Raw genomic sequence first — 14249 nt, 5'->3', positions numbered from 1 at the left:
CTGCACCCGACCCTCTTTCCCTCCCACGTTCTTCCCTACCTGGCCCTCTTCAGCGCGCCCCCCACCTGTCTCCCCCCCTCTCCGCCCCACCCTTCCTTCTCGCTCATCTCCAAGCACCTGGCAGATACTCCGTTTTGATCATCATCAGTGTGCCACGTCAGTGTTGTGTTTAGTGCTATTTCTCCTGTGAGTCGAGAGGTGTGATTTTAATTGTGTGCTGGCTTTGTACTTAGTGCTACCCCATCCATCGATACTTTTATGCTCCGGTCATACTGTGCATTGTGTACTTTTAAGTGTCCCAGTGTGTGGTTTTTTTGTGTGTGATACTTTTTTACGGTTTTTATCTGCATTTTACAGTCGCCCCTTTTTTTGTCTATTGTCTTCCAAGATGTTACCCTTTTTTTATATCTATTCACCATGTTTTCTCCTTTGTTCTTTTTAAATGTCTTCTATTGCTTATTGTATGTCTTTCGGCTGAAGAGCAGCGCATATGCTGCTGCCAGCCCGCCCCGATGGAGAATTGAAGTATGATAAAGGGGGAAAAAAAATTCTTTTGGATGTGGTGCACCTGAAAAAACTTGAGGACGATCTTCCTCGCCAAATTGAGTACATTAGAAAGGCTAGAGGGTGTGTTAGACGGTATTAGATGATGTTTGCAAGGGCTGCCTAACTTTTTGTCCAATGTGCTTACGTGTTTCATGTGAAACGTAGAATAAACACAAATTGCAGTTTATGATCCACCTTTTTAACTTCCTTGTAATCTTGTACAGAATACTCGAGAAAGATGAAAGGATTACAAAATTGTATTCTACCCAATAACACACATGTGTGAACATTTACCTTTCATCTCAATATTCAAAGAGGAACAATATTTTCTATCCATTACTTTATACCACATTTAACCCTTAACTAATGAGGTGACTTTTCTGTAACGTATACTACAAGGTGGGGTATCCGGAACCCTTATGTTTCAGCCTAGATTTAAGGCACCAATAGTTTGAAATTTTAATTTAATTTATATTACATTAATTTTTACATCTATTTAAGTTTTGTTTAAATAGTCCTTATTCATTTTATTGCTACAAATGAAACCCCTGCAGTCTTCTACTTTTAATCACATTTAAATAGTACATGTAAACGAACTGTTAGAGAACTGAATTTTACATTCTGAGAAATTTTATAATCTCTGTAGCAAGTGAATTTTCACATAAAACTAAATTCCATGGTTTAAATTTGCACATAAAAATTGCTGTCGATAGGTTGAAAAAGAAAGTCTTCAGAATTGACACTTAATGCTTTGATCTGCATTTTTCTATATCACAATTTATAATATATTTGAGTTTAACTAATACTTTACTTATTTCATTGTAGAAACAGAGAGGTCCTCATCACAATTTTCCAGAAGTTCTTCCTCTGAATGTATCTGATAACTGGTAATTGTAATATCGTTTCGCTTCTTTCTTAATATGTATCACTGACGTCTTTCTCCATCCACCAGCTAACAATTTAACAATTTTATCAAATTTAGGATCGTTAGAACTGACACGTTCCTAGGAACACATTTTGTACAACACTGAAGAAAACAGGTCCGTAGTTCACAGGGCGCAAGACGTGTCAGCAACAAACAATGAAGGCTGTGGTGCAACCGACAGCATAATGTTGTAGATGTAGCGATTTAAGGAAGATTGTGTGTGTGTGTGTGTGTGTGTGTGTGTGTGTGTGTGTGTGTGTGTGTGTGTGTGTGTGTGCAGGGGGAGGGGGGGGGGGTGACTGACATTCGAGAGCGAGTTACAAAATTTTCGCGTGGTCTGATTGTTAATGGCCTCGTGAGTTAAGGATTAAGACACCTGAGGTAAAGGTTGGGGGTATTAGGAATACCTAACCAGCAAGTGTAGCGCTATGGTTTGTGTACTGCAGTTGGCACGAGATTGGCTACTACGACCTGCCCGCCATGATCGACTACATTCTGGAGCAGACCGGCCACTCGGACCTGTTCTACATCGGCCACTCGCAGGGCACCACCGTCTTCTACGTGATGGCCTCCACGCGCACCGACTACAACGACAAGATCCGTCTCATGTCCAGCCTGGCCCCCATCGGCTACGTCAGCCACATGACCAGCCCCGTCTTCCAGGTGCTCTCACTGTTCATCGACGAGCTGTCGGTAAGTCTTCCTCCTCTCGGTGGGATATAGTCTGATGAAGACAAGCCCTGCTCCTAATGGCTGTATCAATCACATGACCAGCCCAATGATCCAGGTTTCTCGTCCTCCGCCAACCAACTGTCACTGAGTTATACTTCTCCTCAGTGACCAGCTTTCGAAAAGCATTAGCATATCGAACTTGGATATCCAGTAAGTTAGCACTGTGGCAGTCACTTTTAATATACGATATATACTTTTGATTCTATGCCCAAAGGAGTAAAGCTTGTGGGATAGAGTCGTGGTTCTCTTCATCCAAGTATCAGTCAAACTAGTATTCGTGGAGGCAGGCTCCCAATTGGGAAGAAATGGAGGATTATCGGTTTGGCCTTACAGTTATTTGTACACATACACAGCATTACCAGGTATGTAAATGATGGGAGTTACAGTTCTCTGTGATGGGTGGAACTACCACCAGAGTGCATTAATCTTGCATGGGTTGTTATGGCGTCTGGCAGGGTATGCAATGCGAACAGTCAGTTGTTGAGTGAAGTAGAAGGAGCATACTCGTGTGAGACAACGTTATCAGCATCTGACAGAGTTTGAAAGGGGTCTTCAATTGGCTGTGTGGTCGGACCATGCAATATTCGGATTTGTGGAGCATTCAGATGTGACACTGGCCTAAAGTTGGACAGCGAGGGAAATGAAGGCAGGGAAGTATCCATGGCGAGAAAAGTGGCTATTGGGCTTCTGGGGGCTATAAGGCGCTAGCATGGCGCCACCAATGATTTAGCTTATTTTCCATGGTTGCCCAGTCACCCCATCAAGTCTGACCTGGTTACTGTGCCGCTCGTCAGGTTTATAATAATTGTTGTGGATTTTAATCGTCCAGGTGCAAGGTAAGTGAAGATGGCAGGTCACATATGTGTTTTAAATGATATTGTGTTGAAACTGTCATGGTCGACTCCATAATCCTACTTTAGTCGTTGAAAGTTCGATGACGCTGTTAGAGGGTATATGGCTTTCGTATAATTGCGTCATTGCAGGCAAAGTGTCCATTTCGGCAGTGGCTCCTGGCCACTGTTCAGGGGAAAAGGTAAAAGCAGGAGAGGAAAGTTGAGTTCCGCGGTGATACTGACAGCAAGGCCATATAAGAGTGACCTAGAAGCAGCAAACGAATAAGGAGAAGGAAAAGAAAATAAAAAGAAGGGAAAAGGAAATAAGCCGAACAGAAGAAAGGCAATAGAAAGAGGAGTGGGAAGAGCAGGAAAACAAACCCTAGAAGAACTCTTTTTGACAACAACGATGAAGACACATAGCGTATGTACCGCGAAGAAAAAGTTTGAAATTCAGGCCCAGAAGAGAAGTGGATTTAGTACGAGTAGTGCTCCTTCTGGGCCCACGAATTCTGTGCAGGAGTTGAGAAACACAGTTTGAGTGTTCTTTGTGAAAAGTGTAAATAATTTAATTCGAATCATGTTTTACAATAATTTATATGTACTTATTTGTTAAAACAGTACTTTTTTTCCTTAATTTTGAGTTCAAAATGGTCACTTTGTGAAAATTGAATTGTATAGAGTGCGTGAGAGCGCTCAACAAGTAACACAGAACTTTTTTTCGTTCTTTTTCGGTTGAAAAAAATCTGGAATTTGTTGTCGGACATCGTGGAATGTCCAGTCCTTATAGTTTCACGAAGTTCCAATAGATGGCGGCACTGTACGTAGCCTTCAAAATGGAGTCTGTGGTGCGTTCCAAGCAGCTGTCATTGATTTTCTTTTAGTGCAAAACCAGAGCATCCCAGGTATGCATGGGAGCTTGCAGAATGTCTGCGGAGATCTGGCAATGAACAAAAACACGGTGAGTCGTTGGGCGAGACGTCTGTGATTATCGCAACAAGGTCACACGAACCTTTCCGTTCTCCTGTGCGCCGGCCGACTGCGCACAGCTCTGACTCCTGCAATGTTGAAACGTGCGGGCACTCTTATTCGACGTGATGAAAGACCTCGCTGCTCAACTGGACGTCTGTGTTGGCAATGCTGAGACACTCGTCCACCAGCATGGAAACTCAAAGATGTGTGGCAGCTGGCGTCCTCGCCGTCTAAAAGGCGACGATAAAGAGTAACGAAGGACCATCTGAGGAGAACTGCTTGCGCGTTGCGAGGTTGATCGAACAAAAGTTTCATATATACTGATGACCTTGCTCTTGCTGCCCAGGGCAATCGGTTTGAAGATGTAGAGATAATGCTTACACATGGTCTACAACAGCTTGGTACTTACTATGAAAAGGATCATCTCGCATCTAATCCTAAGAAAACGCAAGTGTTTTCATTCCATCTGAAACATAAACAAGCTGACAGGAAACTAGAAATATTCTGGAATGGAGTTGCACTAGAATATTGTTCCCACCCCAGGTATTTGGGTGTCACTCTCGACCGTACACTGACCTACAAGGAACATTGTCTCAAGCTGAAGTAGAAACTATCCTCCAGAAGCTGCCTTCTACGCAAACTGGCGGGATCGAACTGGGGTACACATTGACAAATATTAAGTACAACAGCTCTTGCCTTATGCCATTCTGCAGGAGAGTATGCTAGCCCAGTGTGGTACAATTCAGTACATGCAAAGAAGGTTGATGTAGCCTTAAATGACAGCTGTAGGATTGTTACAGGCTGCCTAAGGCCAATCCCCACAGACAAAGTTCAATGTCTCGCTGGCATTGCTCCATGTGACGTCAGAAGAGAGGTCGACGCTAACATCGAGAGGCATAAATCAAATATAGTGACCTCACATCCACTCTTTGCACATCAACCTGCCAAGGCAAGACTGAAGTCCAGGAAGAGTGTCCTAACAACTTCACAACAGCATTTAGAAGGATCAGCTCGGCTACCCAAGTGGAAAGAAAGAGACAAACACCTGTCAAACTGGATGACACCCCCATAATCCCTGCCGCCTGGACACACGGAGAAGTGGGTGATCTAGAAGTCCTTGAACAGACTCCGGACTGAAGTCGCAAGATCGAGGAACAATCTCCTTAAATGGAACTTCCAACTGCCAAATGCCAACACAACACTGTGCAAATGCGGTAATTGCAGACAACCCGGCATCTCTTCAAATGTAACTCATGCCCAACCAGCTGTAGCATGAAGGACAACGTCAGCAGCACCCAATGCTATCACAGTTGCCCAATTCTGGGTGAATACTGTATGGTTTTCTTTGTATGTACTGGATATGTGTTCATTTTAGTGTACCTCTGATACGAATAAAGAAAGATCGAATAATTTTTTGTCGAACGTCGTCACAGGCGGTGAAACTTGGGTCTGCTCTTTGTAAACGAAAACAAAACGGCAGTCCATGAAGTCAAGCCACACCAAATCTCCTCCGAAGAAAACGTTCGAAGCCACACTCTCACCCAGTAAAGTCATGGTGACGGTCTTCTGGGACTCTGAAAATGTTATTCTGTTTGATGTCCTCTCTCATGGTGCAACGATCAACACTGAAGTGTGCTATGCTACTCTCAGAAGTATGAAGTAATGACTTCAGCGCATTCGTCGCCACAAAAACGCAAACGAACTTCTCTTTCTCCATGACGACACAAGGCCTCACATAAGTCTCCACACTCGAGAGGAGCTCACAAAACTTCATTGGACTTTTTCTTCTCTTCCGCCCTACAGCCCGTATCTCGCACATTCCGACTTCTATTTGTTTGGCACGCCGCGGGAACCCGTTCATGGGTGACGGGGAGGTTACTGATGCAGCAAAACGTTGCCTCCGACGTCGACCAGGAGAGTGATACCATGCGATCATACTGGCCGTCAAAGGTATCCCATACAACACAGATAATGTTGAAAAATTTGGTTTTGTAGCCAAAAATAAGAGAATAATATGGTGTCTTGGAATACTGAACAAAACAAATTTGCTTCCAGAAAAAAATGTTGCCTGTTCAAGGCCGGTCATACTTAATTTGCTCCTAAGGTATGATATTATACTTGAATAGTTGCAGATTATAATCGCATCCAGAGCGAGCATAAGTGGAATGACCACATAAAACAAACAGTTGCAGAACCAGATGTCAGACTGAGATTCATAGGAAGAATCGTAAGGGAATGTCACTAAAGAACTGGTTTGGGAGGCGCTTGATCAAGGGATTCCTGTATATTGCTCATCAGTCTGGGATCTTTACTAGGTAGGACTGACAGAAGAGGTAGAGAAGATCCAACAAAAAGCGGCGCGTTTCGACCAGGGATCGTTTGGTCGGCGCGAGAGCGCTACAGAGATTCCCAACAAGAACCGGTGGCAGACGCTACAAGAGAGGCGCTGTGTGTCACGAAGAGGTTTACTATTGAAATTTTGAGAGAGTACTTTTCGTAAAATGCCGGACAAAATATTACTTCCTCCCACATATATCTCGTGAAATGACCACGATGAAAAAATTCGAGAATTAGAACTAACACACATGTTTACCGATAATCATTCTTCCCACGAGCCTTTCGCGAGTGGTACGGGAAATGGTGGATCAATTTGAATTTCCTTTACTTTACAACTATGGTCACAAGTTTTTTCATCAGACTACCGATTTCGGTCTATAATGACCATTTTCAGGTCTGTTTTATAAAAACATGTCGTAATGTACTACCGATATCGGTAGTTTGATGTCAAAAATTTGTAACCATAGACAAAAAGCAAAGGAAATTTATTCTGTATTCGGGTCACTGTTTTACTCACGGCCTTAACGCAGCTTCTGAGATTGGGGGATCGGTTAGTGGTAAGTGAAGTACCCTCCTCCACACACCGTCAAGTGGGTTCCCGATTATTGATGTGGGTGTAGATTTCTATGTATATCCTTCTATTGCTACTCAGCTTTAAAACAAGGAATACGTTAGCCTGGCCACTTTGTCCAGCTGTCCACTACTCGCTGTCAGTTTCCCGGTCAACCATATCTGATCACCACAAGGGAGTACCACAGCGTTGTGCACAGCACACACGTCGTAGCCCCTCGTATTTTTGCCTTTCTGCAACATTCTGTGTTATCCAGCAACATTGTTCATAGACTGTCCGCCCTGATAGCTGAGTGGTCAGCGTAACGGATTGCCATCCTGTGAGCCCGGGTTCGATTCCCGGCTGGGTAGGGGATTTTATCTGCTCAGGGACTCGGTGTTGTCTTCATCATTTCATCCCCATCCGGATCGCAGGTCGCCCAATGTGGCGTCGAACGTAATAAGACCTGCACCAAGGCGGCCGCACCTGTCCCACAAGGGGCCTCCTGGCCAATGACGCCAAACGCTCATTTCCATTTCCATTGTTCAGCAGCCGGACAAGAGAATTACTGTCCCATGCTCAGACTGCCGTTGACACCACAACAGAAATGGCTGCGTTTGGGGTGGTGCCTTCACTGCGAAGCATGGGCTGCTGATGAATAGTGTCGCTCTGTGTCCAGTGATGGATCGCGGTTCTGGACAACTCTGGATGACCAGTGACCACCATCGGTGTATATGACGAGGATCTTGGCAGAGGTGCCATTCTTCCAACGTTTTGGTGAGGCACAGTGGTTTTACTCCCAGTGTCATGCTTTGGAGAGGCATCGGACAATGACGTCAGGTCGTGGCTGGCTGTGACTCATGGAACACTGAAAACACAACAGTAGTTCAGGGACATCGCGCGTCCTCATGTGTCACGTCTCGTGTGTGTTGCTGTTCTTTGTAACATCACGGTGTCATTTTTCAACATGACAAAGCTCGTCCGCGCATGGCACGTATCTGTATGGACGGTCTACGTGATGTTGAGGTACTCCGAGACCTGTCCTCGACAGAACGTGCGAGCGACCAGCTCGGACGTTAGTTAGCTCCTCTCCTGTGCCAGTACGTGTCTAGGATTTGAGAGACCAGTTACAGTTGATGGTCAGCTTGCTTCAGGAGGGGATCCAAAGGCTTGCTGATACCCTTCCCACCAGAATCAGCTACTGCATCCAGACCGGAACGGTGCTACGTCGCACTGATAAGCGGTCTCAGACTGCCAAGTTCTTTGTAGATTTCAATCTGTTTTGTAATCACTGTAATAACGTCTCATACCCTCAACATTCATTTCGTTTCCTCTTCCCCTTTACGTGTGCTTGGTTTTTCTGTCAGCCAGTGTACTAACGTCATTCATTAAAACAGACAGGACTCCAAAATACTTTTGTGTTTGTATGCGTGTTTGTGTGTGTAACCGTGCATTTGTGCATGTGTGAGTGAGTGGGATACCCAAAATTAATTGGTTTGGTGGTTTGGGATACCCAAATTTACTCTTATCGCAAGGTTCTAGAGCGGATTGCATATAGCTGTATAGACGCGAATAAGCAGCAGCAGCAGATGCGCCAGCCAATAGCATCATTTGCCCACTCGTACCTGTCTCTCATGCTTGTGAATGAACGAATGAAATCGGTTTTTGTGTTCGAGAATCGAATACTCTCAACAGTGGGATTTCTTTTTTAAAGCATGTCACGGTCACCTTTGATTTTAAAACTATTTATTCGTAATATTCACTGTGGCAGTTTCACCTGTGTGGCCCATGTCATATATTGCCAAAATTGTTCGTCAGCATATATCAAAACGAGGAAAGATATCTAACATGCATATATGTTATCACCACGTTATAATAATTCGGTACTAAATGTAATGTTTTGAAATAGTTCGAGAAGCTTTAACAGATGTAAATGTAAATTATAACGGATGGTTACTTTGTTTCCTTTTGTTTTGAAGCTGGGGTGACTGTTAAAATTTCCTTCGCTGCAGATGAAAAAAAACTGAGTTTTCATACTTGTAGAATGTTATGCATGCTCTCTAATAAGAAATACAGATTTATTTTTGAACATTTTCGCTCTGTACTAAAGTATAACGTTTTACAAATACATCAAGTCTGACAAACTTAAAACTGCCCAGCTATTTATGTGTTTTAAGATTGGCGGTTCTTCACAGGTATTGTTAGACTCACTAATTTTGATGGAACACAATTAAAAACTTTTACTTGAAATAGGTAGTAGTACAATATGGTGACCAGCATAATCATTATGCATAGACTTATTATGCAGAGCCATGAAATACATGACTTTTCATCTGAAAAATCGATAGATTTATAATTATAACAATTCTGAATTGGGATTTCTAATTACAGATGCAATTTGTAAGTCATTGATTTCACTAGCATTTGTGTTACATGTGTCATAGTATGGTTGTGTTTAGTGCAAAAGACGCTATCACAAACTGCTACTGAATGACACCATTTAAGAATATTTTCAGTGCATTCAACTTCAGTTCTTATATTTTCGATCAAACATTATTTGAATTGTAATGAACTGTGACATATTCATAGGTAAACATCATAATATGCAAATAGGCAAAAAAGCAGACTTTTGTATTTCGTAGTAATACAAAATGAAGATCGTGTAGTTTCACAGCTAATTTAGCGATCTCTTCGTTACAGTGTGTGTCCTGGTCTGTTACTGCAGAACATCCATGTGCTGGATACATAACGCCAGTGTCATCTTTTACACAAATAACAATAAACCAGTAAACATTTTCACTGATGCCTGTGTTGCCATTAATACAGTATAGTGTGTTGTGGTCCGATGTTATCTATGTAAAAGATGACATCAGCGTAATACACGCAGCAAATGTGAAGACGACATATTGGTTCGTGTTTGAAGCACAAAAATTTCGATTACTTCACTTGGCAATAGCCACATGGCCGATGTTACATTAATGGAGTTTATGAATAAATTGTTTTGAAGTCAAAAGCGACCATGACCTCCGTTAAAAAGGTTCACTTGACAGTAACCGCCAGCCACCAAATGTTACTGCGGAGTTATCGAAGAAAGTGTAGCGTATATGAGAAGTGTAATTTGTGCAAACTTCCTATTCGACCAATTCTCCAATATTGCCTTTCCAGGTACGAACGTATTTGGAGACACAAGTAATTCAAATATTTAGTCTGTACTGTACTTTTATGATTTGCTTAAAGCAAATCTTCGCAAGATACAAGAATCAGTTTTCTTGTAGTGTTAGTGATGTTTAAAGAACCGATATCAGAGACTGGCTGTGACAATGTTTTCCTGCCTCTACTTTAGTTCTCGCCGAGGGTGCACAAGATTAAGATAAGATAAATTCGGGTGATAGAAGGGTCATGTGGTCAGTCATTTTCAATGAAAATGAGGCGCCAGTTAATGGAGTGGATACCCTCCGCCTTACACTGTAGGCCGTTTATGTAGACTTAATTTTTATAAGAGTAATATGTAGGAAAACAGATGTAAAGAATAGAGAGGCACTGGAAAAGTTCAAAAAGAGTTTGACAAAGGTACCACTGACGTAGTTTTGATTTTGTACCTAGTAATGAAAGAAAACATAAAGCAAAAGGAAGGTATTTTAGTAGAATTTGTAGACCTAGAAAGAGTATTCGTCTGTGTCAGGGCCTTGAAACATACGGGGATAAAGTTATGAGACGAAAGACCAGTTCAAATAACGATGAAAACATACATGAAATTACAAAAGTGGATGATTGAGACAGAGTAAGTGATGATAAGATGTGTATCAGATATGCTTGGATGTTATTACCGCTGTAATCCATATCTTATCTTGAAGAAGCAATCAAACAAAACAATTTCAGAAAGGAAATGAGCGGTCAAGGGTAACAAATATCAGCGTTAATGTTTATACAATGACATAGCTTTTTTTGGAAAAAAGTAAGTTTAGAATATCTGCTGAGTGGAAAGCATGGAACATGGGGATGAAATTAAGCTGAAATGAGCGCAGAATGGAAGAAGTAAGTATAGTGCAAGATATACATTAGTGTCCGTTAAGAAACCCTTTAGTGACCAGGAATAGAGAAATAATAAAAGGAATACGTCACAAGTTCAGTTTCATGTGAAAATGACACGTAGACCATGAAACATCAGGAGAAGGGAAAAATGGAAGCATTTGGAAAATGGTACTTAGAGAAGAATGTTAGAAAGCGAGTGGATAAAAAGCGAAATGAAGAGATAGTAGTAATATTCATGAAAAGAGGATGCAAGAAAGTGAGTAATCTGATAAAGTGTCCAGGTATAGCTAACTGGATACTGCAGGCAATCAGTAGAAGAAAATATTTAAGGCCATATTTAAAGACTAGGGAAATTAGCATTACAGTCAACTGGAATGTATCGAAATAAGTAAACTTAGACAATGCATAGAGAGAAAAATTCATAAACGTACAGAAATCACGAATCGAAACACACAGGACCCAAGTTTAGGACAATTCCTATTCATCACACATATGAAAAATACAGAACAGCCAGCGCTGGTACTTATGGAGTGAGATGCACATCTTATAATTAACCCTTCTCATTAATTTTTCCAGATAATCTCTTAGTTTCGAAAAAGTACACAATAAATATACTCAGTTATGTACATCAAAAGAAATAATACGAGCTTCAGACCCCAATTGAAGCGTACGAGCCGGCCGGAGTGGCCGTGGGGTTCTAGGCGCTACCGTCTGGAACCGCGAGACCGCTATGGTTGCAGGTTCGAATCCTGCCTCGGGCATGGATGTTTGTGATGTCCTTAGGTTAGTTAGGTTTAAGAAGTTCTAAGTTCTAGGGGACTGATGGCCTCAGAAGCTGAGTCCCATAGTTCTCAGAGCCATTTGAACCATTTGAAGCGTACGATGAGACGCCAGTAAAGTGGGCAGAATGATTCAATTTTTTCTTATATTCAGTGATTCAAATATCAAACGGAAGGAGCGTATTACTGAAATTCTCGAAGACTACTTTCAGAAATTTGACGTTTCTATGACGTTTGAAGTTCTCTAACGCTATAGATACAGCAATAAGGAATAGCGCAGTAGGCAGTACAGTTGAAGAGGAATGGACATCTCTAGAAAGGGCCATCACAGAAGTTGGGAAGAAAAACATAGGTACAAAGAAGGTAGCTGCGAAGAAACCATGGGTAACAGAAGAAATACTTCAGTCGATTGATGAAAGGAGGAAGTACAAACATGTTCCGGGAAAATCAGGAATACAGAAATACAAGTCGCTGAGGAATGAAATAAATAGGAAGTGCAGGGAAGCTAAGACGAAATGTGAAGACATCGAAAAAGATATGATTGTCGGAAGGACAGACTCAGCATACAGGAAAGCCAAAACAACCTTTGGTGACATTAAAAGCAACGGTGGTAACATTAAGAGTGCAACGGGAATTCCACTGTTAAATGCAGAGGAGAGAGCAGATAGGTGGAAAGAATACATTGAAAGCCTCTATAAGGGTGAAGATTTGTCTGATGTGATAGAAGAAGAAACAGGAGTCGATTTAGAAGAGATAGGGGATACAGTATTAGAATCGGAATTTCAAAGAGCTTTGGAGGACTTACGGTCAAATAAGGCAGAAGGGATAGTTAACATTCCATCAGAATTTCTAAAATCATTGGGGGAAGTGGCAACAAAACGACTATTCACGTTGGTGTGTAGAATATATGAGTCTGGCGACATACCATCTGACTTTCGGAAAAGCATCATCCACACAATTCCGAAGACGGCAAGAGCTGACAAGTGCGAGAATTGTCGCACAATCAGCTTAACAGCTCATGCATCGAAGCTGCTTACAAGAATAATATACAGAAGAATGGAAAAGAAAACTGAGAATGCGCTAGTTGACGATCAGTTTGGCTTTAGGAAAAGTAAAGGGACGAGAGAGGCAATTCTGACGTTACGGCTAATAATGGAAGCAAGGCTAAAGAAAAATCAAGACACTTTCATAGGATTTGTCGACCTGGAAAAAGCGTTCGACAATATAAAATGGTGCAAGCTGTTCGAGATTCTGAAAAAAGGAGGGGTAAGCTATAGGGAGAGACGGGTCATATAAAATATGTACAAAAACCAAGAGGGAATAATAAGAGTGGACGATCAAGAACGAAGTGCTCGTATTAAGAAGGGTGTAAGACAAGGCTGTAGCCTTTCGCCCCTACTCTTCAATCTGTACATCGATGATGATGGAAATGAAAGAAAGGTTCAGGAGTGGAATTAAAATACAAGGTGAAAGGATATCAATGATACGATTCGCTGATGACATTGCTATCCTGAGTGAAAGTGAAGAAGAATTAAATGATCTGCTGACGGAATGAACAGTCTAATGAGTACACAGTATGGTTTGAGAGTAAATCGGAGAAAGACGAAGGCAATGAGAAGTAGTAGAAATGAGAACAGCGAGAAACTTAACATCAGGATTGATGGTCACGAAGTCAATGAAGTTGAGGAATTCTGCTACCTAGGCAGTAAAATAACCAATGACGGACGGAGCAAGGAGGACATCAAAAGCAGATTCGCTATGGCAAAAAAGGCATTTCTGGCGAAGAGAAGTCTACTAATATCAAATACCGGCCGTAATTTGAGGAAGAAATTTCTGAGACCGTACGTCTGGAGTACAGCATTGTATGGCAGTGAAACATGGACTGTGGGAAAACCGGAACAGAAGAGAATCGAAGCATTTGAGATGTGGTGCTATAGACGAATGTTGAAAATTAGGTGGACTGATAAGGTAAGGAATGAGGAGGTTCTACGCAGAATCGGAGAGGAAAGGAATATGTGGAAAACACTGATATGGAGAAGGGACAGGATGATAGGACATCTGCTAAGACGTGAGGGAATGATTTGCATGGTACTAGAGGGAGCTGCAGAGGGCAAAAACTGTAGAGGAAGACAGAGATTGGAATACGTCAAGCAAATAATTGAGGACGTAGGTTGCAAGTGCTACTCTGAGATGAAGAGGTTAGCACAGGAAAGGAATTCGTGGCGGGCCGCATCAAACCGGTCAGTAGACTGATGACCAAAATAAAAAATGATGACTTATAGTTTCATAAACAAATAAATCGACATCGAAACGTATTTTTCGGAACTCATCACTTAGAACGAACTGACTGCATAAAATTGAGCATTCAGAATAGTATGTAGTGTTCACTCGCTGTCACCGTGTAGGCATCTCTTCAAGGATTAGGCATTCTAAAGATTACTTCCAATACATACATTAGCGGAATGGAAATCGTATCAACTCCAAAAAATAAAACGTACAGTAATGTAATTTTGGGAACATATTTAAGTCATTAACATAGCAAG

At 41.9% G+C, this 14249-nt stretch overlaps 1 protein-coding gene across 1 annotated transcript in view; it reads left to right on the top strand.

The window, feature by feature from the left end:
* The window catches only part of LOC124716762 (lipase 3-like), a 58356-nt gene that overhangs the window by 20673 nt on the left and 23434 nt on the right, over positions 1-14249 (top strand). Inside the window, exon 4 of the mRNA XM_047243307.1 lies at positions 1918-2164. Coding sequence (XP_047099263.1) covers positions 1918-2164 — 247 coding nt within the window. The remainder of the gene's footprint in view (positions 1-1917; positions 2165-14249) is intronic.

The sequence above is a fragment of the Schistocerca piceifrons genome, chromosome 9, assembly GCF_021461385.2.
Source record: "Schistocerca piceifrons isolate TAMUIC-IGC-003096 chromosome 9, iqSchPice1.1, whole genome shotgun sequence".
In the NCBI taxonomy this organism is placed as follows: Eukaryota; Metazoa; Arthropoda; class Insecta; order Orthoptera; family Acrididae; genus Schistocerca; species Schistocerca piceifrons.
The sequence above is the reverse complement of the archived record's forward strand: the minus strand, read 5'-3'. Positions and strand labels throughout refer to the sequence as shown.